Source organism: Crocuta crocuta, unplaced genomic scaffold (genome assembly GCF_008692635.1).
Source record: "Crocuta crocuta isolate KB4526 unplaced genomic scaffold, BGI_CrCroc_1.0 scaffold275, whole genome shotgun sequence".
In the NCBI taxonomy this organism is placed as follows: domain Eukaryota; kingdom Metazoa; phylum Chordata; class Mammalia; order Carnivora; family Hyaenidae; genus Crocuta; species Crocuta crocuta.
In genome coordinates, this window is record NW_027530497.1 from 734,779 (window position 1) to 759,124 (window position 24,346).

The following is a 24,346-nucleotide window of genomic DNA, read 5'->3' on the forward strand; positions in this document are numbered from 1 at the left end:
TTAATCAGGAATGAATTTCAAAGAAAATACACTCAACTGAATCAGTCTGGAGCTCTGAGTCCCAGGCAAGGGAGTGGGAACAGGTTCAGATGAGAAGGAATCTGTTGGAGTCAGGGTTTTAACAGAATATACGGAGCTGAATGAGTGCCAGTGTCTTCCACTTTCTGAGAGCACTCTCATACTCATCCGGCAGCCCAGTAATCCACAGGGATCAGTGCAAGTGACACACGAGAGCCAGACCTCCCTTGTGACATCTCAAGGTATGATTTCTGGGAGAACAGCATGATCTCTCTTTTTTATGCCTCTGAGAAGTGAGACATCCAACCAACCATAAGCACCAAGGAGCAGCTAGTATTTAAGTCTCACACTTTCTTCCATCATTTTATCTTCCCCAAATGGGGAAGCTTAAAGTTGCAGCTTAAAGTTGAAGTCGTTCGGTTGCTCTGTAGATATCTTTTCAAACTTAGGATAACCAATTATGTTTCAGTACTGGCACCCACACATAACAGCCTTAAGAATTTTCGTTTTAGGTACCAGAAACTAACTGAAGCTCCTAGCTTCAGCAGCAAAGTAGTTTGTTGGATAGGTATGGATACTGTTAAATCGCCAAGTCCAAGGAATGGAACTGAGGCATTCCAAGAAGCAGGAGGAATTCAAAGCTAGAAGGAGAATGGTATTGTGCGTTCCAGGGGGAAGCCAAAGTTACACTAAAGAGAGCTGCAGAATCTGTTCTGTTGGGCTAATAGAGACTCTTATGAGTCAGAGATCTTATTAAAGTTGTTTTTCCTATCATAGTCTATTTAGGACATGTGATCCTGGTTTCAATTTTTAGCAGAGATACAGAGTTTCCTTATTAAATACATTTAAGTAAAAGTGGGGTTGAGGAATAATTTTTTTTTACATGTTTTATTTTATTTTAAAATGTTTATTTTGAGAGAGAGTATGCATGTGCGGGGAGGGACAGAGAGAGGGTGAGAGCGAATCCAAAGCAGGGTCCATACTGTCAGTGCAGAGCCAGAAATGGGGCTCCGATCCCACAAACTCTGTGATCATGACCTGAGCTGAAATCAAGAGTCAGTCACTTAACCGACTGAGCCACCCTGGTGCCCCAAGAAAAATTCTGCATAACTGGTCTAGAGGTATTATATAAATGACTGGAATGTAGAAACACTTGTTGGGAATATATTTGTAGCTTCACTCCTAAATTAGCAGGACTGTTATAAACAACTGATGTTTTTTCTCTGCTCAAGAAGATTGATGGTCCTTGAAGATTTAAGTATGATTAACCTTTCCTCCTTGCCTTTTTGATCATCCTGTTCCTCTCTGTTTCCTCTGTGACAAGCTGGTCAGTTGGAGAGAGGAACTCACTGTGAGTGATAACTGACAAATGCACCATAAGGTGTTCCTAAAAGGGCTACCCTCTGATCCTGAGATTAGGAAGCAGGTCTCAACCTTTATACATTTATCCTGTTATTTCAATGACAAATAATCATTAAATAGGTAGCAAAGAAATGTAAGAATACTCTGTAATAAAACAGTCTAACCCAGATGACCAAGGTGAAATTCATAAAACCTCATTTGTAAAACATCTAAGGCTCTGTGTATTGTACATGGAACTGTTACATTATAATGAATGGCAGAAGTTCACTTAGCAGGTGGATTAATTTGGTAAAAGCTGAAGTTGATCATTTATGTTTTGGTCCATCAAGAAAGAATGAAAAAACCACAGATTAGATTAGGAAAAAGGTATTTTCCATAAAACAGGAACATTGCAGTATTGATGCAGTCTTGTTCAGAAGAGAGAGACAGAAAAGAGCTTTCTGATTAACAGACATTGGACTTTTTTGCGATCCAGGAAAATGTACTTCCTTGCACATACTCCTTGAGGCTTTCTGATCCCTGATTTGGCACTCTTCCAGACTAGGCGAGGGGTATAATGGCCTGCACAGTCCTGTAATACAGGCCGCCCCAGCCAGTTATCAGGGCTTGGCCACTGCAGCAGAAAATACTGGTTTGTAGAATCTTGGATTATGCTTCAACCTGTTGGATATTTGATTAGTGTGAGTCAGTCCTGGACCTGCATCCCTACTGGCACTAAAAAAGTCAAGTTTCTGACTCTGGCCAGTGAAGGAACCAGCTGTGTACTATTGTGCCCCCTTTAAGTTAATGTGCTGCTCCCTCCAGGTTCCCTACCTGCCTGCGGCTTTTCCTTAGGTTGTATGTATGGGTTCAGGGCCTGTGTGAATAACCTGACAATTATGTTGGGTTGGCGGATCGGAGTCATTCCTCTTTCCTTTGGAGAAAGCATTGTGCACGCCGTCTTCAGATTCTGAAAGGGGCTCATGATGCAAACAAAAGGTGAAAGAACCGCTGCTGTGTAATACCTGTGTCTGAATTGCAGCTTGTGTAATTACTGATGCTTTTTCCACTGCTTCACTTAGCACTACTTATTATATACCAGTGGTATGCAGAGTGGGTTCGTGACAAAGCACAGTCCAGGCAGGGATTCTGCTTGTACAGAGTTTAGTCTCCTAAGAGGAGGTAACATTACACCTGACTGCATACAGTGTAAAGAAGCCTGAATCTGAAATACAAATACAAGTTGATGGGAGTGCTGAAGGAATCCAGGAGAGCTTCATGGTGGAGGGTGGAGAGTTTGGGGGGGTGGCGTTTGAGATGATCTTTGAAGGCTAAACAAAGTTGATGGGAACTCCAGTAAGAGGGAGGAATGATACCAAGTCTCTCCCCTTTCGTGTTTTACTTCAGAAGCACTCTCCTCCCCAAGACTAAGTGATTTATTGATTTTTGTAGGACAGGTTGCTTGGAAGCGAGCTGTCAAAGGTGTTCGGGAAATGTGTGATGTGTGTGACACCACCATCTTCAACCTGCACTGGGTGTGTCCTCGGTGCGGGTTTGGAGTGTGTGTGGATTGCTACCGGATGAAGAGGAAGAATTGCCAACAAGGTTAGAAATGACTTGATTTTCCTCCAGGCCCCCCTTACACAAATTAAGCCATTTATTGATTTGTGGTTGATGGGTTTCTGAAACATTTAGGGCTGGAGTCCATGGGGAGCAATTACTATAAATCATTTCTTTGTAGGTGCTGCCTACAAGACTTTCTCATGGCTGAGATGTGTGAAGAGTCAGATACATGAACCAGAGAACCTGATGCCTACACAGATTATTCCTGGAAAAGGTATTGCATGTGGTGCAGTGATTTTCTTTTCCCCTTGTTCTGGTTAGCTCATAGGGGCTGGTGGTTTGGTTTTACTTTCTGCAGGCTAATTAACTTGCTAACTTATTTTAGTGTGTACCATAAATTGTCCAAAAATGTGTTAAGTAATGCCCCAAAACGTTTTGATTAAGTAAGGTCTTGTGAATCATTTTGTAGAAGGAAGGAAAAAAATGCTTTTGTGGGGGAAGGCATACTTAGGATGAAAAGGAGGAAATAGAAGCACCATGCTGCTAAAAAGTAATCCTGTTGGAAATACCAGTTTCTACTTTGTAATGTTGAGGTTGAAAGTACCTAATGCCCTTGTTAAGATGTTTGTCTCTGCCCCCACCCCCACCCCCCCTTTTTTTTTAGCCCTCTATGATGTTGGAGACATTGTTCATTCAGTGAGAGCAAAATGGGGAATAAAAGCGAATTGTCCCTGTTCGAACAGGCAATTCAAACTTTTTTCAAAGCCAGCCTCAAAGGAAGACATAAAACAGGTATTACTGTTAATGCTAGATTCACCAACCTTGAGATTGTTGTCTTTCTTTTCAAATAACCCAAGGATGTCTGTAGTGTATCTGAAAGGAACATGGGGACAGTGGTCCGTGGAAAGAAACAGCTCCTACGTTTCATGTGATACTTCATAGACTCATTCTCACTTTCCACATTATTTTTGTATACCTCATCTGTAGTCTCTTAGTAGGTTTTAATTTTTGTTCCTTGAGAAAGCAAAAATGTATATCTCTTGTAGCCTGCTTAATGAGTTGCTGTCGAATTTTATGTGGGTTTATAAAAAACATTTTGTGCCTTATAGAGTTAAGATTAGTTAGATATTCTTTACAATCTTTTAAAATTACTGAATGTATTTTACCTCTATATTTGAGGAATTGAAGGAAATAATATTGAAATGAGCCTTTATATAATCATTTCTCACGTCAAAAACTGTACATTTCTGTGGTGCTCATGTGTATCCCCTGGTAGCATCCCTTTCATACCCACCATCACATCCACCCTGCTCTGTCCCCCTTCTGCCCCTGTACCCCAGTTTATCATTCCTTCACATTGATTGGATAATCAGAAGTTCTTTTACATTTTCATAAAGCTTTGGTGTCAAAGGCAGTAGAGCAAAAAGAGCTGTGCTCCTTAGACTTGGAATTGAATTTGAAATCTTTTTCTGCCACTTTCTAGTCACATGACTTTGGCTCACGCGGACTGATTTACATGGGCTTCCATTTCCTCATCAGTAATGGAGGAACAATAATACTGATAATGGGTTTCACAGAAATCCATCACATGTAAAAGAAAGACCAGGACCACAGCAGGAATTGATTGTTTTCCTTCTTATGTTTGTATAAACTCATTAGCTGAGTCAAGTTTTTAAGTCACAGAAAAATAAGTGGTGTGCTCTGTCCAGTTTTTTAAATGTTTGAGTTCTTTTAAGAGCTGTTGGTCACATTTTAAAACCTACTGTGCTATGCTAAAACAAAAAAGAATTTTTTATTCTGCATCCCATTTCCTTCTGAAATCACAGCTGTACCTTTCCTACCCTGCTTCTTTCCTTCCTTCCTTCCTTCCTTCCTTCCTTCCTTCCTTCCTTCCTTCATTTGTTCATTCAGCAACCAGGCTGTGTCTGTTCAGCATACTATGAGTTCACAGGGGAGATAGACACAAACTAGTCATTTTAAAGCAGCATGGTAGGGGGAATGATAAGGATTTGTATGAGCAAGAGATGGGTGATAAAGTGGTAGGAAGGGAAACATGTCTTTTGTTTTTACCAGTGGTATTTAGAAGCTATAAGAAAAAGTCTCTTTTATCTTGTATAGTTCTGCTTTATTACTGCAAAGTTACTGCGTGGTGATATCCAGGACCATTATGTGCTTTGTTTAGGGTATTTCTCTCTCACTGGTGAGCTGTTAGGGAAAAAGGCAAGGAAAAGGAAATGTCTTGTTTCAGCTTGTGGAAAATTCTCTTTTAAACTCAACACAGACTTCCTTTGCTGGAGAAAAACCTACTCTTGGTGCTGTGCTCCAGCAGAATGCCTTGGTGTTGGAGCCAGTGCCTGTGGCTGGGGAAGCTGCTTCCAAGCCAGCCAGCAGCATGAAGCCTGCCTGTCCGGCCAGCACATCTCCTTTAAACTGGCTGGCAGACCTGACCAGCGGGAATGTCAACAAGGAAAACAAGGGTGAGTGCTTCCTGCTTTCCTGTGGGTTCCTGAGGACTTTAATCCATTCACAGGGGGATTGGCAACCTCGGCCACTGTAAGAACAGAGTAATTAGGAGTGTATGTGATGGACAGTATTGGTTCCCTGGAGTTATCCTGAGTCCTGGTACAAATGCAAATATTTTTAAAATGCAACCCCAAAGGGAAGAACTTTTGATGACAGTAGAACTCTAGGGTGAGATTGTGTTTGGCAAGAAAGGAAGGGGCTGAGACTTGTTTGTGTTAATAAGTGATTTTCCATCTCTCTATCCTTACCCTGTTTATTTTTTCTATTTTGTCTAATTGGAATGTTCTGGCTTCAGTTTTATTTTTCTCATCTGTGCTTTGTCTCAGGATGCATGAGGACAGTATAAAGAACATAGGCTTTGGAGTTAGGTTTAGGTGATTATGCTTTTTAGCTATGTTATAAGAAAGAAAAATCGCAAGTTAATTACTTTCATGCAAAGATCCTAAACAAAATTTCAGTGAATAGAATTCAACACTGGGGCACCTGGGTGGCTCAGTTGGTTAAGCATCCAACTCTTGATTTCAGCTCAGGTTATGATCTCATGGTTTGTGGGTTCAACCCTCACATCGGGCTCTGTGCTCACAGTGCAGAGCCTGCTTGGGATTCTGTCTCTCTCTCTGCCCCTCCTCCACTTGCTATTTCTTTCTTGTAAAAATAAACATTAAAAAAAAAAAAAGAATTTGACACTATAAAGAATTCTGCAGTGTGACCAAGTAGGGCTTCAGAAATGCACCTGTAGTTAAACATTGAAAATGTGGGAGAAAAGTCATGTGACAAGACACAAAGTACTAAAATTCAGTAGCTATTCATGATTTAAAAAAAAAAAACTTTAAATTAGGAATAAAAGGGAATATCCTCAATCTAATGAGCTTCTAAATAAAACTGACAGCAAATATAATGATTGGGGTTTTTTTTAATTGCTTTTTTTTGAACAGTTTGCCTCTTTTCAGGAATAAGGGGATCCTTGCCATTACTATTTTGTTTAACATTGTACCAGAAGCCCTGGCTATTGCAAAGGCAAACAGAAAAAGATAAAGCTGTCAACATTTTAGATAATCTGATTATACATGTGAAAAATCTGAAAATATCTATATTTAATAAACATATCTATCAAGGTTGCTAGTACAGTATTAAGTTACATAAATCTGTTGTATTTTGTTTACCAGGAGCATACATACAAAAAATAGAAGTTTAAAAAATATCACTTGCACCATATGATTTCACTCATGTGAAACCTAATTTTTTTTTTTTTACATTTATTTATTTTTGAGAGAGTGCGAGCAGAGGAGGGACAGAGAGAGAGGGAGACACAGAATCCAAAGCAGGCTGCAGGCTCTGAGCTGCCAGCACAGAGCCCAACATGGGGCTCTAACCCATGAACCATGAGATCATGACCTGAGCCAAAGTCAGACGCTCACCTGACTGAGTCACCCAGGCACCCCTCACTCACGTGGAATCTAAAAACACCAAATGAATAAACAAAAAGTAGAATCAGACCTATAATTGTGAGAGGGGAGAGGGGGTGGGCAAAATGGGTTAAGGGGGGTGGAAGATACAGGCTTCCATTTATGGAATGAATAAGTCACAGGAATAAAAGGCACAGCAATAGGGAATATAGTCAGTAATACTGTAATACTGTTGTATGGTGACAAATGGTAGCTACACCTGAAACTAACCTGATATGTTAGCTATACCCAAAAAAAAAAAAAAATTTTTTTTAACATAGTATCACCTTGAATTTGGATATTTATTATTTTAATACCAGTTGGAAATCCTTGTCTAAATCAGTAATTTTATTAGTATATATCCCCTTAAGTTTTTTGGTTCTAAAGTAAATGAAAACCAAGTTCCAGAGTAATTCTATTAACAGAAGACAAGTAAGGGATTTGCCTTTTGGAATGCTTTTCTACCTATGTGTTTGTGGTTTTGTTTCCAGAAAAACAGCCGACGATGCCAATTCTAAAGAATGAAATCAAATGCCTTCCACCCCTCCCCCCTTTGAGCAAATCCAGCACAGTCCTCCACACCTTTAACAGCACAATTTTAACACCTGTAAGCAACAACAGTTCTGGTTTCCTCCGAAATCTCTTGAATTCCTCTACTGGCAAGGTATGCATTTGTTTTGTTGTTTGCATTCCATCTTACAAAGATGAATACAGTCAGAACAGGAGGAGAAAGTAGAAAGAAGGATTTGAATCCTGGGCTTTCCTTCTTGGGTGCGGGTTTCATTGGCAGGCATGCTTCACAGGCTTGTAGCGCTGGGCTGGGCCGCTTTCTCCTATTAAACCTTTTTTCTATACCAGTTTCCTGTGAGTTGTAATCTCAAGTGAGGGGAGGGGATTTACCTGTTTGTCTTAGGATCCTGACATGGAATCTTCTCTGGATCCGTAATACCCATCCTACCATTATAGGAATGGATGTTTTGATGGTAGGGAATGACCTGTTTAAGGCTTGCATTCTTTCTCAAATTCAGACAGAAAATGGACTCAAGAATACACCAAAAATCCTCGATGACATCTTTGCTTCTTTGGTGCAAAATAAGACCTCCTCTGATTTATCTAAGAGGCCTCAAGGACTGACTATTAAGCCTAGCATTCTGGGCTTTGACACTCCTCACTATTGGCTGTGTGATAATCGCTTGCTGTGCCTCCAGGATCCCAACAACAAGAGCAACTGGAATGTGTTTAGGGAGTGCTGGAAACAAGGGCAGGTAAGAGGGGCCTCTGCTCCCCCAACCCAGCTCAGACCCCCTTTGGGCTTCTGACAACCCTGCCCTCCACCCTCTACCTCTCAGTTGTAAGTGGTATATACTATTTTGTACTTGATTGTTTAGGATGAATCTAGTTAGGGCACTGTAGCTGTGAGTCTTATTGTTTACAGCAGACATTCCTGAGCCCTCTGCCAATGAGGTTTTCATTGCTTCCAAACCAGTTTATCATTGGGTTTTTGAAGAGTGCTTTCTGGGCTCAGTGGTTCTTGGGTGATAAACCTCAACAGAAGTGAGAGCATTATTGAGAGGCTGATGGGGTTTAGGGGGTTAGACAAAATATGACTCAAATCACGTGTCCCTCTTCCCAGAGTTGAAACCTTGTGCTGAAGGCAATTTTAGGTGGCCCAGAGCCATATGGTATCACCTTGGAATTGGTGTGTAGTCTCCAGGAGCCTGTTTTTAAAGGGCAGTGTTGTTCAGTCTTAGGTTTTGGTTGCTAGTTTAGGAGATGCATGGCTTGCAGACCTGCTCCTCCGCTTTCTTGTTTCGGTTTTTGTATTCCTGATCTTTGGCTTCTCTTCTGGGCCAAATGGAGCCCTCACTAAGGGAATACTGTGTTCTTGGACAAGGCCAAGTCTTGGGGAATTGCCGAGTTATGTATGTATTTAACCCCCCCCAAAATTTAAGAATTTTTAAAAATTCAGCCCCGTATACTAACTAATAAGATTTGTTCATGGTGATAATGACAGGATGAATACAATCCACCACCTGTGTTTTGTTTACATTACATAATGTTTTTTTTAAAAAATTGAACTTGGGGCACCTGGGTGGCTCAGTTGGTTAGGCGGCCGACTTTGGCTCAGGTTATGATCTCACAGTTTGTGGGTTGGAGCTCCCCATCAGGCTCTGTGCTGGCAGCTCAGAGCCTGGAGCCTGCTTCAGATTCTGTGTCTCCCTCTCTCTCTGACCCTCCCCCACTCAAACTCTGTGTCTCTCTTTCTCAAAAATAAACAAATATTTAAAAAACTTTAAAAAATAAAAAAATTTGAACTCACCAGTGTTTTAGTCAGACTGTATCCTATAAAGATCGGGATTCCTGGAGGTGCCTGGGTGGCTCAGTTGGTTAGGCAACTGATTCTTGACTTTGGCTCAGGCTTAGGCCGTGATCCCACAGTTCATGAATTCAAGCCCCACATCAGCACTATCAGTGCAGAGCCTGTTTGGGATTCTGTCCTCCTCTCTCTGCCTCTCCCCCCGTTGGCACTTTCTCTCTCTCTCAAAATAAATAAACTTAAAAAAAAAAATAAAAATAAAAATTGGGATTTCTGGCTTATTTTGGCCACTTCCGGTGCCTTTTCCTGCCTGGCAGCAAGCATATTCTGTGAGTAATGGGATCTGAGTCAGAAGATGGATCCTTGCTAGTAGAAGCTTAATGCAGTTCAAGCAAGGACTGCGTGAAGGCAAGAAGTGCTGTGTGAGCTCAGGGCGCTAACCTGCTGCTTTGGGATCTGACACTGAGGACCAGCCCCAGAGAAATGAACAAGCAGCTGTTTGAAAAGGGGCTGCCACTGGTTTGGGGACAGAGCTGGAGGAGTTCAAGCTAAAGTCTTTGTTCTCTTCTTTTAGCCAGTGATGGTGTCAGGAGTGCATCATAAATTGAACACTGAACTTTGGAAACCTGAATCCTTCAGGAAAGAATTTGGGAATCAGGAAGTAGACCTAGTTAACTGTAGGACCAATGAAATCATCACAGGAGCCACAGTAGGAGACTTCTGGGATGGATTTGAAGATGTTCCAAGTATGTATTAAAGACCTTTTACGGGATTAGAATGTGAAAGGATGGCACAGGAGTAGCAGGAGTCTGAAGCCCATCAGCGGCAACAACAGCATTGTCCGTGATCTTGCAGTTTAAAATTAGTGTGTTATCTCTTCCTCTCCTTTCTTTTTGCCAAGTTTATTTTTTCTACCTGATGCCCATTCACTTTGTAGTTCCTTAAAGAGGTGAGGTTTTCATTATCTATACTTAAGGTGGCTCCATGTCTGTCCTGTGACAGAAATTCTGTGCTTCCACCTGTGCCTAGTGGGAGGGGAGCACAAAGCCAGGGCTTGGGACTCAAGGCTGGTGGTTTTATGTGTATTTCACCTTTATACATCCTTTTTACTTTAAAATTTTTAATTATTAAGAAAATAACACCTGGGGCGCCTGGGTGGCTTAGTCGGTTAAGCGTCCGACTTTCGCTTAGGTCATGATCTCGCGGTTCGTGGGTTCGAGCCCCGCGTCGGGCTCTGTGCTGACTGCCAGCTCAGAGCCTGGAGCCTGTTTCAGTCTGTGACTCCCTCTCTGACCCTCCCCGGCTCACGCTGTCTCTCTCTCTCTCCTAGAAATAAATAAAAAACATTAAAAAAAAAAAAAGAAAAAATAGCACCTGAAGATGCCAGGGAACGTGAATTCATTTAACATCGGGTGTCCTGGTCACTGCCTACTGCATCTGGGCTAGGGGGCATTGAGGCAGTAAGAAGGCTGTGTGTCTGGTGCTAAGATGTGGCCCTTTCTGTGTATTGGCCAGTCAGGAACTGGTTCCAAGAGCATCAGGTTCATCTTTGACCCTGGGGATTCACATCACAGGCACCTGTCACCAGTCCTCCATCCCTGCTGGAGGGTTCGGCCAGCTCATTCTTTAGACTCCCAGTAGTTTAAGGTCACTCATTCATCACCCTTGCTTTTTTAGACACACACTTTCATCTTTCAGTCTGCTTCCTTATTCCCTTTTGTCCATATTTACAGATTATGGCTCATACTTTATTTATAACAGTATCTATTTAATACAAGGCATGATGGGGTTTTCTACAAGTATGTACTAAGATGGAGTTTCAGACATAAGGTGGTTACTTAGCGATCAACATCTGCGAAATAAAGGAAGAGGAAGCAAGACTGAGCAGGCAAAGGAGTCAACTACAATGCAGACTCAACAAAACCTCAGCCAGTCTTGAAGGGTGTTCTGAAGCAAGTATCACCCTTCATTGTCTCAGATTAGGCTGCAGTTAGAAATGACAGTGCCTTTATCCCCCTGTCTCCCTGTCTAGATACTGGTGTCCCAGAATGGACTGGCAAGGTGGCCCTGTGCAGCTGAGGCAGACCTTATGAGGCTTTCCAGTTAGGCCTGAGTTCAAAACCTGACTCTTGATATGTACTTGTGTATATGAGCTTGGTAATTTAAGTTTTCTGGGTCTCAAACTTGCTCATGCCGACAGATGGTGAAAACAGCTAAGAGTCAACTATAGCTTGCCTCTTCTATACTGCGCACACCCCCAGCATACCACCCACAATGACATACTGCTGGTATTCTGAACATACACTGTACCCTGCGTTTTTCACACTTCTGGAGTGTGCACTTAATTAAGCTAGGTTATGGGACAGTACTTGCTTGACTACAAAACTTATTACAAACGTTAGTCCTCAAGAGTACAGGGTCTGAAGTCAAACCTGGGTTCCAGTTCTAGTTCTGCCACTTAGTAGCTGCATGACCTTGGATACCTGCCAATTTCCTCATCCCAAAATGGGAGTATTAAATAGTGCCTAATCTCACTGGGTTGTTGGCTTTAGGTGTAAGATTAAATGGTTAAAACATTTAGCAGAGACTAGAACACAGCAAGAAATGATACAATAGTTGTCATTGCTATTAATTGTAATTATCCACTTATTTTCCTTGTAGAGCTTGGTTCTTGGTTCCTTGGCATTGCCTGCAATGGGTAATAGTTCTGACTAAACCCTGTGTGCTGTTGGCCCTAGTTATCTCTGGACAGAACATCAGGTAGTTTCAGTGTCTGAGCAAAATAAGTCATTTTTATTTCATGGTGGTCTCAGAAAACCTGGTCTATTAAACATCTGTGGCATCTGGTTGTTAAAGTGCCCTGCTGTTCATTAGTTGGAGAACTGCTCACTTCTTCCAGAACACTGTATAGGAGGAAGAGACTGGATCTGAGACAGAGAGCTGTGAAAACATCACCAATGTGTAAAGGGCAAAAGGGGATGGCTGAAATCTCTAAGTGAGCAGCAATTTAATAAGCATCTAGAAAAGCTTAGTTGGTAATTTTTATTTTGCTACTCCCATGCTACCTTCTGGGTACGAATGGGTTTCTTGGTCCCATGGAAATAAAATAGGCAATTTTATTGCAATTGGCAGGAGGGGAATATTAAAGAAAAATATTTGTGTACTAAACATACCGGGTTATGAAGATTTTGCAGAGGTAAATTTTATTGGGTTGTTAAACCTAATATGCTAATTTGCCATTTATTTTGGTCTATTTCTGAGTTATAAATAGTAACAATTCAGTAATTCTGGTTACTTTTCAGACCGCTTGAAAAATGAAAAGGAACCAATGGTGTTGAAACTTAAGGACTGGCCACCAGGAGAAGACTTTAGAGATATGATGCCTTCTAGGTATGATTATTGGTGGAGTGAGGGATGAGTCTGTCCTTGACTTAGGTAGGATGAATTCTTTCTGAGGTGGTGAGAACACAGTTTTTAGAAGGGAAAGATGAAATACGGAATAGTTCCACTGGTGTTGATAATTGTATTTCTTGACTATAGTCTTTGGAGATGTGTGTTTTAAATGAGATGAAGAAGTTACTGACTCTGAGATCTGGCTGACTAATGAAAGGTCCACTAGTTTCCACTGTCATGCTCTGCCAGAAAGAGGCCAGCTGGGGTATGTAGCCTCCAGGCTGGAGGCAGTGCTGGGATCAGACACATCAGGGTTCAATGTAATGATACCGTTTTATTAGACAGCAAGATTGCTAAATTGGTAGATCCATTTTCCTGATTTGAGCTTGAACTTTGAATGCTAAGAGTACTTAGAATTAATAATACATCCTGGAGTGTCACTTTTTATCCTCAGGAAATTATCGCTCAAATCATCTGTCTGAAATATTGTTGTTGTTATCATTTTGATAAAAATGTGTGCTGTAGGAGAGAAAGAAGACATCTTTGTTCATAGCTACAATAAGTTGGGTCTTAAACATGTTAAGGAACGCTATCTCCATCTTTATGAGCACAGAAATTTTTGTTTGTTTCTTTTGGTAAGAAGGAACAAAACAAGGTCACACAATGATGGATTAGAAAGGCAAGCTTATTTTGTTAATGCTTGGTTCTCTTCTCCTAGGTTTGATGATCTGATGGCCAACATTCCACTGCCCGAGTATACAAGGAGAGATGGCAAACTAAACTTGGCCTCCAGACTGCCAAACTACTTTGTTAGGCCAGATCTCGGTCCCAAGATGTATAATGCTTACGGTAAGGAAGAAATGGCTAACTTGAAAACCTTATAATAGGAATAGAATTAAGTTAGAATTTCTGTTTAGAAAATTGCTTTTGGGGTAGGTAGAGATGGAAAACATTCATAATCATAACAACATCGCAGTTGGCTTCATTTTTGTGTATTTCCTTTCATTCCTTTCCATGTATCTGTGTATTTCCTTTTCATAGTTACAGTTGTAGGACATATGCAATTTTTAATTTTTCTCTTTTCTACATTTAATATTATATCTTAAAATCTTTGTGTTGCTTGTTTTTAGTGTGATATTTTTCAATGGTTTTATAGTATGTCATCAAATTAATCTAAATCTGTTACTCATTTTAAAGTCAGTCTGCTAGCATTCCAGCTGTTCTAACACCAGCTACTCTTAAATGTAATTATTCCATGCTGGTGAGTAGTAGTTTGTTACTTAAGTTAGTATTCGAAGCACCCTTTGTTTTTGTTGTTGTTATTGTTGTTTTTATGTTTATTTTAGAGAGAGAGAGAGAGTGTGAGCAGGGGAGGGTCAGAGAGAGAGGGAGACACAAATCTGAAGCCGGCTCCAGGCTCTGAGCTAGCTGTCAGCACAGAGCCCGATTTGGGGCTTGAACCCATGAACCGTTTGATCATGACCTGAGGCGAAGTTGGACGTTTAAGCAACTAAGCCCCTAAGGCGCCCCTGAAAGCACCTTTGAATTAGATTTTCATTGTTTAGACATGACTCTGTAAACAATCCAATGAGGAGGACTGTACAGAATAGACACTGATTTTCTCGGTTACCAGAGTCCTCTTTTATCCTTAATATTGTGACCTTGACTAGTTTTATGTTGGGTCTTTATTTAGGTCTCGATGATAGTTGGCATTTTTGAAGGAATTATTTACCAATTGATTGTTAAATGAAGTTTCAGTTGTTTGGATCATTTATTGAATTTGCTTTAGTCTTTTATACTATCTGGACCCCATTTTTCTAGTCCTTCTAGAAATTACCTGTTGGATTTTATTCCTTCCTATAACTACTCTCAACTCCAGTCTCTCAGGCCTGAGGGCAGCAACCCTCCTGAAGAAAGGACAGTCCTTTGGCCCCTTTGCCCTGTTATCCCGAGACTACTGGGGGAGGAGAAGAGCAGGGGCTTGGTTCTCAGCCCCACTGTTCTTCTGTTAGGGTGGAATCAGCTCAGGGATCCACCTGGACTGGAGTCAGGGAACATTTCAAGAAGGAAGTTTATGTTGGGAAGCTCCCATGGTCTAGATGCCCAACAACATGAGAAATGGCCTGTGGGAGAGAGGACGCAGCAGGCAGTGGTCCCCTGGCCTATTCCTTTTGCTTTCTAGGTCTCAGTTCAGAGAGCCCTACATATGCTGGGGGGCTGTTGCATGTCCCCTAGTTGACTTTTCTTCTTGCAAGCCCTTCAAAGCAGCTAGTTGGTTGGGGTCTCAGGGCACACTCTGTTCACAGTGAGGGTTTATAATGAACTTGCGTAAATGAAAATATTTTTCCACCAAAGTGAATGGTGGACGTGGTGTAATGTTGCGTAGTGATTATCCGTGCTTTGTAGACATCCTCAAGCTTTATGGGTTAGAAGTGGTTATCTGAGAAGTTTTCAGAATAAATTATTTGCTTGATTTGAATGGCTTGGCAGCATGGACACTAGTAGATAGATGGCAGTGTTACTCTTTAAAAGCTTTACCTGTGACAAAATTGTTCCCATCTGGAGTAAGCAGAGAGGGATTGAAAATAATGAAAATGTGTTCATTTTCAAATACCTTGTATCTTTCATAGAATTAAAAAGCAGTCATTTTCAAAGGTTAAGTGATTGAGCTGTGACTCCTCTGTAGAGTGAAAGGCTCTTTGGAGAAAGAGACAGTATCTCTTCAGCTCCAGTGGCACCAGCAGTTTTACAGATGGGGGCCAGGTCTTCAGGTCAGTAGCAGGAACAGTGACCTTCTCAGGTCTGAGACTAGGACATCGAGTCTCCCATTTCCAGGCTAGAGTCATTCTACTCTGCCCCCAGCCCCCTTGTGTCACCAGCGGCCCGGATTGTTGTCAGCTGCTGTGCTTTTCATAACAGTCCATGGTGGTGGTATGTTTCAGGATTTTCTATTTTCTGGGAATCCTTTTCCTGGGACCTTTATGTTTTTATAATCTTTTGTCTGTTGGAGTTCAGGCTCTCTCAGTTTAGAGACTGCTTTACCAGCGTGCAGTCGCTGTGGCCACATTTGCATGGGCGCTGGGGCTGATGGCTGGATAGGCGTTGCCTCCTTCCTCGTTTGGCACAGCTCTTTTCCTCTATTTGGCACTGACCATCTCCCCACAGAATATTCTTTCAGATTTAACCTGTGTTTGAGTTTTATATAAATAGAATCAGACTTTTGGATATTTATCCATGCTATCATTTATTACAACCATTTCATTTATTTTTCTTGCATGAATTGATTTTCCTTATTAAATTTTAATTTTACTTTTTATTACAGAAAAGTTTCTCAAATGCACCTAGAACTTCAGAGTCTAATACAGTGACTTCCCATATACTTACCACCCAGTCACAGTAGCTTTCAGTTTTTTACCATGAGTGTTTCATTATTCCATTCTGTTATATTTTTCCCTTACCATTTTAAAGCAAATCTCCTTTGATACATCGCTTCTAAAGCACATCCTTTGCTTTTTGCCCTAATACCTAATGCTCTCCCCACTCTGGGGCTAATAGGTCAGCTGAATGGAAAGAAAGGAGAGCACAGGGCTCTAGGGCCACAATCCCAGTGGACATTATGGGGTACCCCCTGCTGTGTAGAACAGCTCCTCTAACCGGGCTCTCACAAATCAGAAGGAAGTCCTTGGCCTCCTCCAAACAAAACAGGGCTGTTTCACGGGCTGGCACGTTAGCAAATGGCCTCCACTTGCCCAGTTCAAGCCAGGCTTCCCTTCACTGCACATTCAAGAAGCAGAGTCTGCCTGTCCGGGTGGGCTGTCCAAGGTCACTGCAGGGCTTGGTGAGCTGCAGGGTGACTGCTGAGCAGAGTAGATCTTCTCCTGGGGGTAGGAAATTAAAATCTCAGACTGTGAGCTTGTGCTGTGGCTCAACCCTACCCTCTCTGGGGCTTTGTTGTTTGTTTTTACAGCTTGCTTTTACAGCTGAAGGAACCAAGGCAGTGTTTTCTTTCGTTCTGAGTATATACCAGTTTGAGGTCCCAGCGTTATGTGTATGTGAGGGGGGTTTCTGTTAGACTCTCCATCCTGCATGTTCAAACCCTCGGTCTTAGGTTTTACCCCGCTGCGCTCGAGGCTGTGACAGCCAGAGCTTGGATTCACCTGCTCAAGCACATGGCCTTTTGGGGGAGCCACTGTACTAATGGTCTTGTTTTCTGATTTTTTTGGCTTATGGTTATTTCTTTTTTTCTTGCCAGCACACTGATTCATTAAAAGAATTTTTTTTTTCCAATAATTTCATCCAGGAGTTTTAGTTCTTAGAGAAGGGTGTGTCAGGGACCTACTTTGCCTGTCATCAGAAACCGAAGTTCTACTGTTAGGACTTTTTTTTTTTTTAATGATTAAATATTTGATGAGATTGCTTTCTTTCAAAGTTGAAAGGAATAATTTAATATTAAATACTGCTCTCTTGTACATGATTTAGAGAGGCAGCTTTTAAGGTCTGTGACAAAGTTTCTCCCAGGGAGTGGGAAAGACAATGGCAGCCTTCACATCTCAGTAAATTTAAAGTGTTTTCTGTTGGCAGGATTGATTACTCCAGAAGACAGGAAATATGGAACAACAAATCTTCACTTAGACGTATCTGATGCAGCTAATGTCATGGTGTATGTGGGAATTCCCAAAGGACAGTGTGACCAAGAAGAAGGTAGGATGCTGAGGATAGAAGTGGGGCTTACTCTCTGAGCTGGAGGCTGTGGTCTGATCTTTGCTTTCTCTTGCTCCAGAAGTCCTTAAAACCATCCAAGATGGAGATTCTGATGAACTCACAATAAAGCGATTTATCGAGGGAAAAGAGAAGCCAGGAGCCCTCTGGCACATATATGCTGCAAAGGACACGGAGAAAATACGAGAATTCCTTAAAAAGGTGCGCTCTTTATCCTATGGCATGTGAGGAGAGAGGCGTGGAAAATAGCAACATTATAAATTACTACATGTTGAGACTAGCTGGTTATCAGGAAATAATCACAACCTCAAAAGTTAGACCTGTGTGTGTCAGATTGACGGGGCTGAAGCTGGTTGCTGAGGAACAGAGACTTCTAAGTGATTAGGCTCACACGTTTGAAGAGAGGAGGGGGCTGTGCCTTTTTTCTTTTGTCTGTGTTTTACATTATAGTGGACTTGGAGATTTTTGTGCATTCTACCTTCAGGTTCCTCTGATATCTGTTAGTATCAATTTGTTTTTATTGCCTTGAAAATCTAAGTACTGTGCTTCAGAAGTTCATATATAATTCCTTAGCCCTTGTTAACTTTGCTCTGAGGGGGTTACTTAGGACCCTGTAGGTTTTGTCTGCCTTCACTAGTAGGGGGTCAGGAAAGCCTCAGGCATTGCTTGTGGCCATTAGTTTGTGAAGGGTCATTGGAAAGGGATGCTGGGGTTTTTAAGATTCCAAGTTTCTCATAGTAGGCAAGGTTTGTTCTGCAAGGGCTGTGTGTGGAAGTTCTAGGCAAGATGGATGCATTCAGTTTTTAACCTGGTTGCCAATGAAGCTGCTGATTGCAGCCCAGGTATCTGTGGCTGATTCTCCTCAGTTGTTCATGAGGAATGAAGGTGAACAGCCCTAGCCTGTTGCCTGCTACCAAGCAGGTCCTTAACCATCATTGTTTGAATCAAAGCTGTTTCTAACTTAGGATCATTGGACTCTTCCAAAACCTGTTGGTCACCATATTGTTCCTTTGAGTGTGTCACCCTGAGTCTGGACTGTCAAATAACTCTGTCTAGAATAAACAGATTTAATCTACAACTATCTTTGGGACTTGTCTGTAACATAGATTGTTAAATGAGTATAGATTTTTAACAACTGTAAAAAGCAAGTCTGTTTCTAAGGACTTGAGCCTATTTATGTTCAAAACTTTAGACCAGGGGTGCCTGGTGGCTCAGTTAAGCGACTGAATTCAGCTTAGGTCATGATCTCACAGTACATAGGTTCAAGCCCTGCATTGGGCTCTGTGCTGACAACTCAGACCCTAGAGCCTGCCTCAAATTCTGTGTCTTCCTCTTTCTTTGCCCCAACTTTCCTCATACTCTGTCTCTCTCTCTCAAAAGATAAATGTTAAAAAAAAAAAAGTCTAGACCAAAATATTGTCCAAATATAGCATTTCTGAATTTATGCAGACTGCCAGTCAGACATTATTGGAAATGACAGAAGGAAAACCACATTTGCCTTCGGTTTTTCTCTTGGTTCTTTCAATTAATGTCTTTGAGTATTACTTGTCTCTTTCTGCCAACAGGGTATCTATTAAGGAAGGCCTGACATCTGTTGGCTGCCCACAGTATTCAGAGGGAAGTGTCTTCATTGGGCCTCAATATGTTGCTCAGTTTCATAATATTTCAAATGTATTCTAGGTATCAGAAGAACAAGGTCAAGAAAACCCAGCAGATCATGATCCCATTCATGATCAGAGCTGGTATTTAGACCGATCACTAAGAAAGCGTCTTCATCAAGAGTATGGAGTTCAAGGCTGGGCTATTGTACAGTTTCTTGGGGATGTGGTATTTATCCCAGCAGGAGCTCCACATCAGGCAAGAAACATTACTTTATTCTTTATTTTCCTGACAGTAAGAATTTTTGCATATGCGTTACTGATGCAGCTTATGTTTTCCAGGTTCATAACTTATATAGCTGTATCAAAGTGGCTGAAGATTTTGTTTCTCCAGAGCATGTTAAACACTGTTTCTGGCTTACTCAGGAATTCCGTTATCTGTCACAGACTCATACTAATCATGAAGATAAATTACAGGTAAAAATATTACTGATTCCTGGCGTTCTCTGACTCTGGCTTCATGACCCATTATTGACTTTATAAAGAGTCTCTGAACTTGGCCATATCACACTTGGTACATGAGTTGATGAGCTGGCTTATGTCTAGTTCCACTGTCTACTTCGGCCAAAGAGGAACAAATGTAGAAGTCTCACTTGGTTTGCTGCTGTTTGGATTGTAAAGTACCGTGCCCCACGCTTTAGTATTGGGAATGAATAGATCTGATTTCTGATCCTGGCTCAGCTGCCCAGACACTGGTTTTGAACAAAGACTTTGAATGCTGTGGTGGTGTTATCCTTGAAGAGAGCAGAACAGAATCTTTGGGATCCAAAGAGGATCAGAAGGGAATGGGCTCAAAGATGCTTTCAGTAAAAGTAGTGAGTTATATAACATATTTTATGTTTGGAAAACTAGGGGAACATAGAAGTCTTGAAAAATTGTACCTTGGGACTTGCCTCTCCTTGGACTCACCGGGCTCAGTGCCACATGGCATCAAAACCTACAGAAGGGGGAAAAGGAGGCATGGGTTTAAAATGGTTATGAAATACTGGCCTAAAGGATCCTAGGGGCCTTTTAAGTATTGATTTTTGAATACTGAGTTTTAAATTTGGTGAGAGGGGCACTTGGGTGGCTCAGGTAGTTGAGCATCCAACTCTTGATTTCTGCTCAGGTCATGATCTTACAGTTCATGGGATCAAGTCCCATGTTAGCCTCTGTGCTGAGCATGGAGCCTGCTTGAGATTCTCTTCCTCTGCCCCTCTTCTCCCCTCGTGCTCTCTCTCTCTCCCACTCAAAAAAAAAAAAAATAATAATAATATTTTTTTAAAAATTTAGAATGGTAGTAAAATTGGTAGGGGAAAAGTTAATTCTTAGTGACAGATTTTAGATTTCTTGGTAAACTGGCCATATTTTCTCCCGTCCTTCTAGGTGAAGAATGTCATCTACCATGCAGTGAAAGATGCAGTTGCTATGCTGAAAGCCAGCGAATCCAGTTTCAGCAAACCGTAGGGGTCCAGGAGCCGCCTTAACCCCTGTATATTGGACGTGAATTACTGGCAGCTGTTCAAATTCTTCAGGCAGGATTCCTGTGGACTTTGAGATTCATGTTACCTCATCCTCTTTTTTAAACTGTACCCAACTGGTAAGGGTACCCTGTCTAATGTATATTTCTAGTGTTTACACACACTAAATGTGTATATGTAGGAACTATTTACAGAACATGCATCCTTAAACTGTGACTTTTCACCTAGTGCAGACCTTCTACCATGCTGTAAAAACGAAACCTCTTATCAGCTCTGGAACAATACCTGCAGTTATTCCCAGCTGTTTGGTTGGACAGCTTAGTCAATGGATTTATAACTATTAGGAATCACTGCACAGTTTATTTGGTTGTATTTTGTTTTGTGTCTGTCTGAGTATCCTCTCCCCTGCCCCTTAGGGTTCAGATGAGCGATGGAGGAAATGACGGCTAACGATGCAGTTCCTACTGTATTGCATTAGGACTGGCATTATATAGCAGAAATCAACTACTGTACAATTCTTGGGTTTAACCATCTTTTAGTTAAATGGAGTTTTAATTTAAATGAAGCTTTGCTAATTTTAAGTGTTAAGCATTTTGCATTAAAGTATTCATATAATATTTTGACTCCACTTATTGGCATTTTTATCCTCTGGTTATAGATTCAACACACATGTCTCAAATGTTTCAGGTATAAGAGGTTGCTCCAGGAATGCCTCTTAAAAGCAAAGAAATTAGATGCTTTAGTGATTTGTGAGTGATTATTATTATAATGCTAACATGGAAATAAATTTCTTCCTAGCCAAATGGAAGCCTTGTCACACTTTTGCAAAGAAATATCACCAATTAACTAAATTTGGAAGTTAACCAAAAAACCAAATAGTGACTGTTTAAATGGTTCTAAAAAGGTATTTCAAAGAGATTGAAATATTTTGTCTTGTCTTTCATAAGAGTTTACAAAGGAAAAGAAAATTAGAAATTTTAGAACAGTAGGATCTTAGAACAATCCTTTCTGAAGGAAGAGAATTCATCAGGAAGCCACCTTTCTGTATTTCCCTGGGCTTCTCTTCAAGCCAGGCCTCAGAGGAGTCCCACCAATAGTCAAACCACTGTTATTCATACTCAAATACATTGTAACAGCGAATATGAAAACAGCTGCCATGAACAAGAGTCAATTAGGAACTTTCAAATTGCCGTATTAAACCTGCAGAGGTTTACAGACTGGAATGATCTAGTATTCTGAACTGTTTAATACATTAAAAGAAATGAGAGTATCGGAATATGATGAAAGAATGAGATTCCAGAAATGACCAACTATGAAAAGAAGCTGAATAGAATTTATAGAAATGAGACATGATGGTTAAAATTAGAAATTCAGCAGATGAGTTTAACAGAAAAAAAAATCTTTTATGAATAAACTGGGAGATTGGTAAAAATACAGAATACAGCACTGAGTAACAGGAAACTATAAAGAAGTGTTAACTGATGAGCAGAACACTGAAAAATACAGGTTTGATAATGAGTGAGTGCAAGCCAAGAGAGTGAGGGGACAAGCATGCTATTCAGAGATAATTTTCCAGCATTAATGACACCATCAGATTGGAGAGGCCCATCTAAATCAAGCAAGATAAGTTAAAAATCCACCTGTATATTAACATATTAAAAGAATACTCAAGTAGGTTTTATATTAAAAACAGCCAAAGTGGGGAAAACATGATCTTCAGAGAAGTGACAGACGAACAGTTGACTTCATAACAGCAACCATGGAGGTCAGAAGAAAATAGATGCCATTCTTCTGTGCTGAAGAACACAGCCGAGAACAGAAGTACAGACACAGCAAAATTCTTCCCCTGTTCTTCTTGGAAATTTTCAGATGAAAACCAGAGTTTATTTTCAGGCCCTCACTGAGGGAACTTTTAAGGATATCCTTAGGAAAGAAAACCCAGAGCATGCAAGAAAAAAATGGAGTACAAGGGAAATTGTATAAACTAGATGAATTTAAACAATAATGGTGTTAAACAATATTTTTTAAAGCATGGATAAGTTTCCTTAAAAAGTTAAACAGAATTAACATATGAGCCAACAATTCTACTCCTAGGCTTACTTAAAAGAATTGAAAGCAAGGATTCAGATACCCATACACTCGTGTTCATGGCAGCATTATTCACAAGAGCCAAAAGGCGGAAACAGCCCAAGTGTCCATCAACAGAGGAGTGGATAAACAAGATATGGCATATACATACAATGGAATGCTTTTTGGTCTCAAAAATGAAGGAAATTCTGGCATGTGCTACAACATGGATGAATCTTGAAAGTATGCTGAGATAAGCCAGACACAAAAGGATATCTGATTCCACTAATATGAGAAGTAATCAAGGGGCACCAGGGCTCAGTTGGTGAGGCGTCCAACTTCTCAGGTCATGATCTCATGGTTCATGAGTTCAAGCTCCACATTGGGCTCTGTGCTGACAGCCTGGAGCCTGCTTTGGATTCTGTGTCTCCCTCTCTCTCTGCCCCTCCCCCACTGGCAATCTGTCTCTCTAAAATAAACATTAAAAAAAATGTTTGAGAAGTCAAATTCCATAGAGACAAAATGGAATGGTGTTGGGAATGGAAGGAAGGGGAGTGAGAGTTTCTGTTTGGGATGATGGAGTTCTGGGGGTGGTGCTGATGGTTGCACAACATTGTAAATGTACCACCACAGAACTGCACATTGGTTAAAATACTCCATTTTTTATTATGTATATTTTACCAAAATAAAAATGAGAAATCACATTCTTATTTTTAAAAAACTGATTAGAAAAGCAGGAAAGAAGGAACAAATGGGACTTCATGCATACTCCAAATGCAAGATACAGATGGTCTGACGGTAATAAAAGACTTGACTATATGCTGCTTATGAAAGATATGGTTTGACTGTAGATTAAAAGTATAGAAAAAATTATACCATGTAAACACTACTCATGAAAGCAAGTGTGGCTATATTGATGCTGTTTTTAAGATTTTAAGATAACAGAGTATTACCAGAGAGAAAAAGGATTTTTTTGTTTGGTTGGTTTTTAGAAAAAAAATTTTATTTGCTTCTAGTTAACACATTTTTACATTAGTTTCAGGTGTACAATATATAGTGATTGGACACCTCGGTACGTCACGGTATGTTCACTACAAGTGTAGCTACCATCTGTCACCATACAACACTATTACAGTATCATTGGCCATATTTCCTATGCTGTGTCTTTTATTCCTGTGACTTATTCTAGAACTGGAGGCCTGTATTTCCCACCCCCTTTCCCACTGGTGATCATCAATTTATAGGTCTAGCTCTGCTTTTTGTTTCTAAATTCATTTGTGTTTTTAGAGTTCACATATGAGTGAAGTCATGAAGGATTTTTTCATAAACGGGTCGACTTGGAAGATATAATCATCTTACTGGGTACATACCTAATTAGGAGAGCTTCAAAATAATATGAAGCAAAATTTGACAGAATTAAAGGGGAAAAGAAATTCACAGTCATAGTTGATTCTACCTCTTTCTGCAATTGATACAATAAGCAGACACAAAACCAGTGTTAAGTACAAAATAATTGAACCTATCAACCAAGTCAACATTTATTAGAACCCTAGAGCCAATGACTGTAAAACAGACATTCCTTTCAAGTGCGTATTGATTGTTCTCCCAGAAAGGATGTACACTGTACATTTCAATGGATTGTGTAAACTGAAATTGTCTAGAGTACCTTCTTGATGTGATTACAGTGAGATTTAAGCATCAGTAAAAAGATAGCTGCAAAATTTTCACATATTAAGAAATTAGGCAAAAAAAAAATTAGGCCGCATACTTTTAAGTAGTCCATCGATCAAAGAAGAAATCAGAATTGAAATTAAATTTTTGAAACTGAATAATAAAAATACA

The 24,346-nt window shown here is 40.6% G+C and overlaps 1 protein-coding gene across 2 annotated transcripts in view; it reads left to right on the top strand.

Annotated features, from left to right (window-relative positions):
• Window positions 1–21,054, top strand: part of KDM3A (lysine demethylase 3A) — a 53,035-nt gene extending 31,981 nt beyond the window's left edge. Inside the window, exons 13-26 of one of the 2 annotated variants that reach the window (XM_077766676.1) lie at window positions 2,812–2,964; window positions 3,101–3,196; window positions 3,587–3,714; window positions 5,204–5,399; window positions 7,382–7,554; window positions 7,919–8,155; window positions 9,782–9,953; window positions 12,510–12,597; window positions 13,319–13,449; window positions 17,182–17,301; window positions 17,381–17,520; window positions 19,000–19,176; window positions 19,260–19,394; window positions 20,343–21,054. In XM_077766676.1, coding sequence (XP_077622802.1) covers window positions 2,812–2,964; window positions 3,101–3,196; window positions 3,587–3,714; window positions 5,204–5,399; window positions 7,382–7,554; window positions 7,919–8,155; window positions 9,782–9,953; window positions 12,510–12,597; window positions 13,319–13,449; window positions 17,182–17,301; window positions 17,381–17,520; window positions 19,000–19,176; window positions 19,260–19,394; window positions 20,343–20,423 — 2,027 coding nt within the window. In that variant the 3' untranslated portion in view covers window positions 20,424–21,054. The remainder of the gene's footprint in view (window positions 1–2,811; window positions 2,965–3,100; window positions 3,197–3,586; window positions 3,715–5,203; window positions 5,400–7,381; window positions 7,555–7,918; window positions 8,156–9,781; window positions 9,954–12,509; window positions 12,598–13,318; window positions 13,450–17,181; window positions 17,302–17,380; window positions 17,521–18,999; window positions 19,177–19,259; window positions 19,395–20,342) is intronic. The other variant, XM_077766677.1, reaches the window with a different exon arrangement.
• The last annotated feature ends 3,292 nt before the right edge of the window (window positions 21,055–24,346 follow it).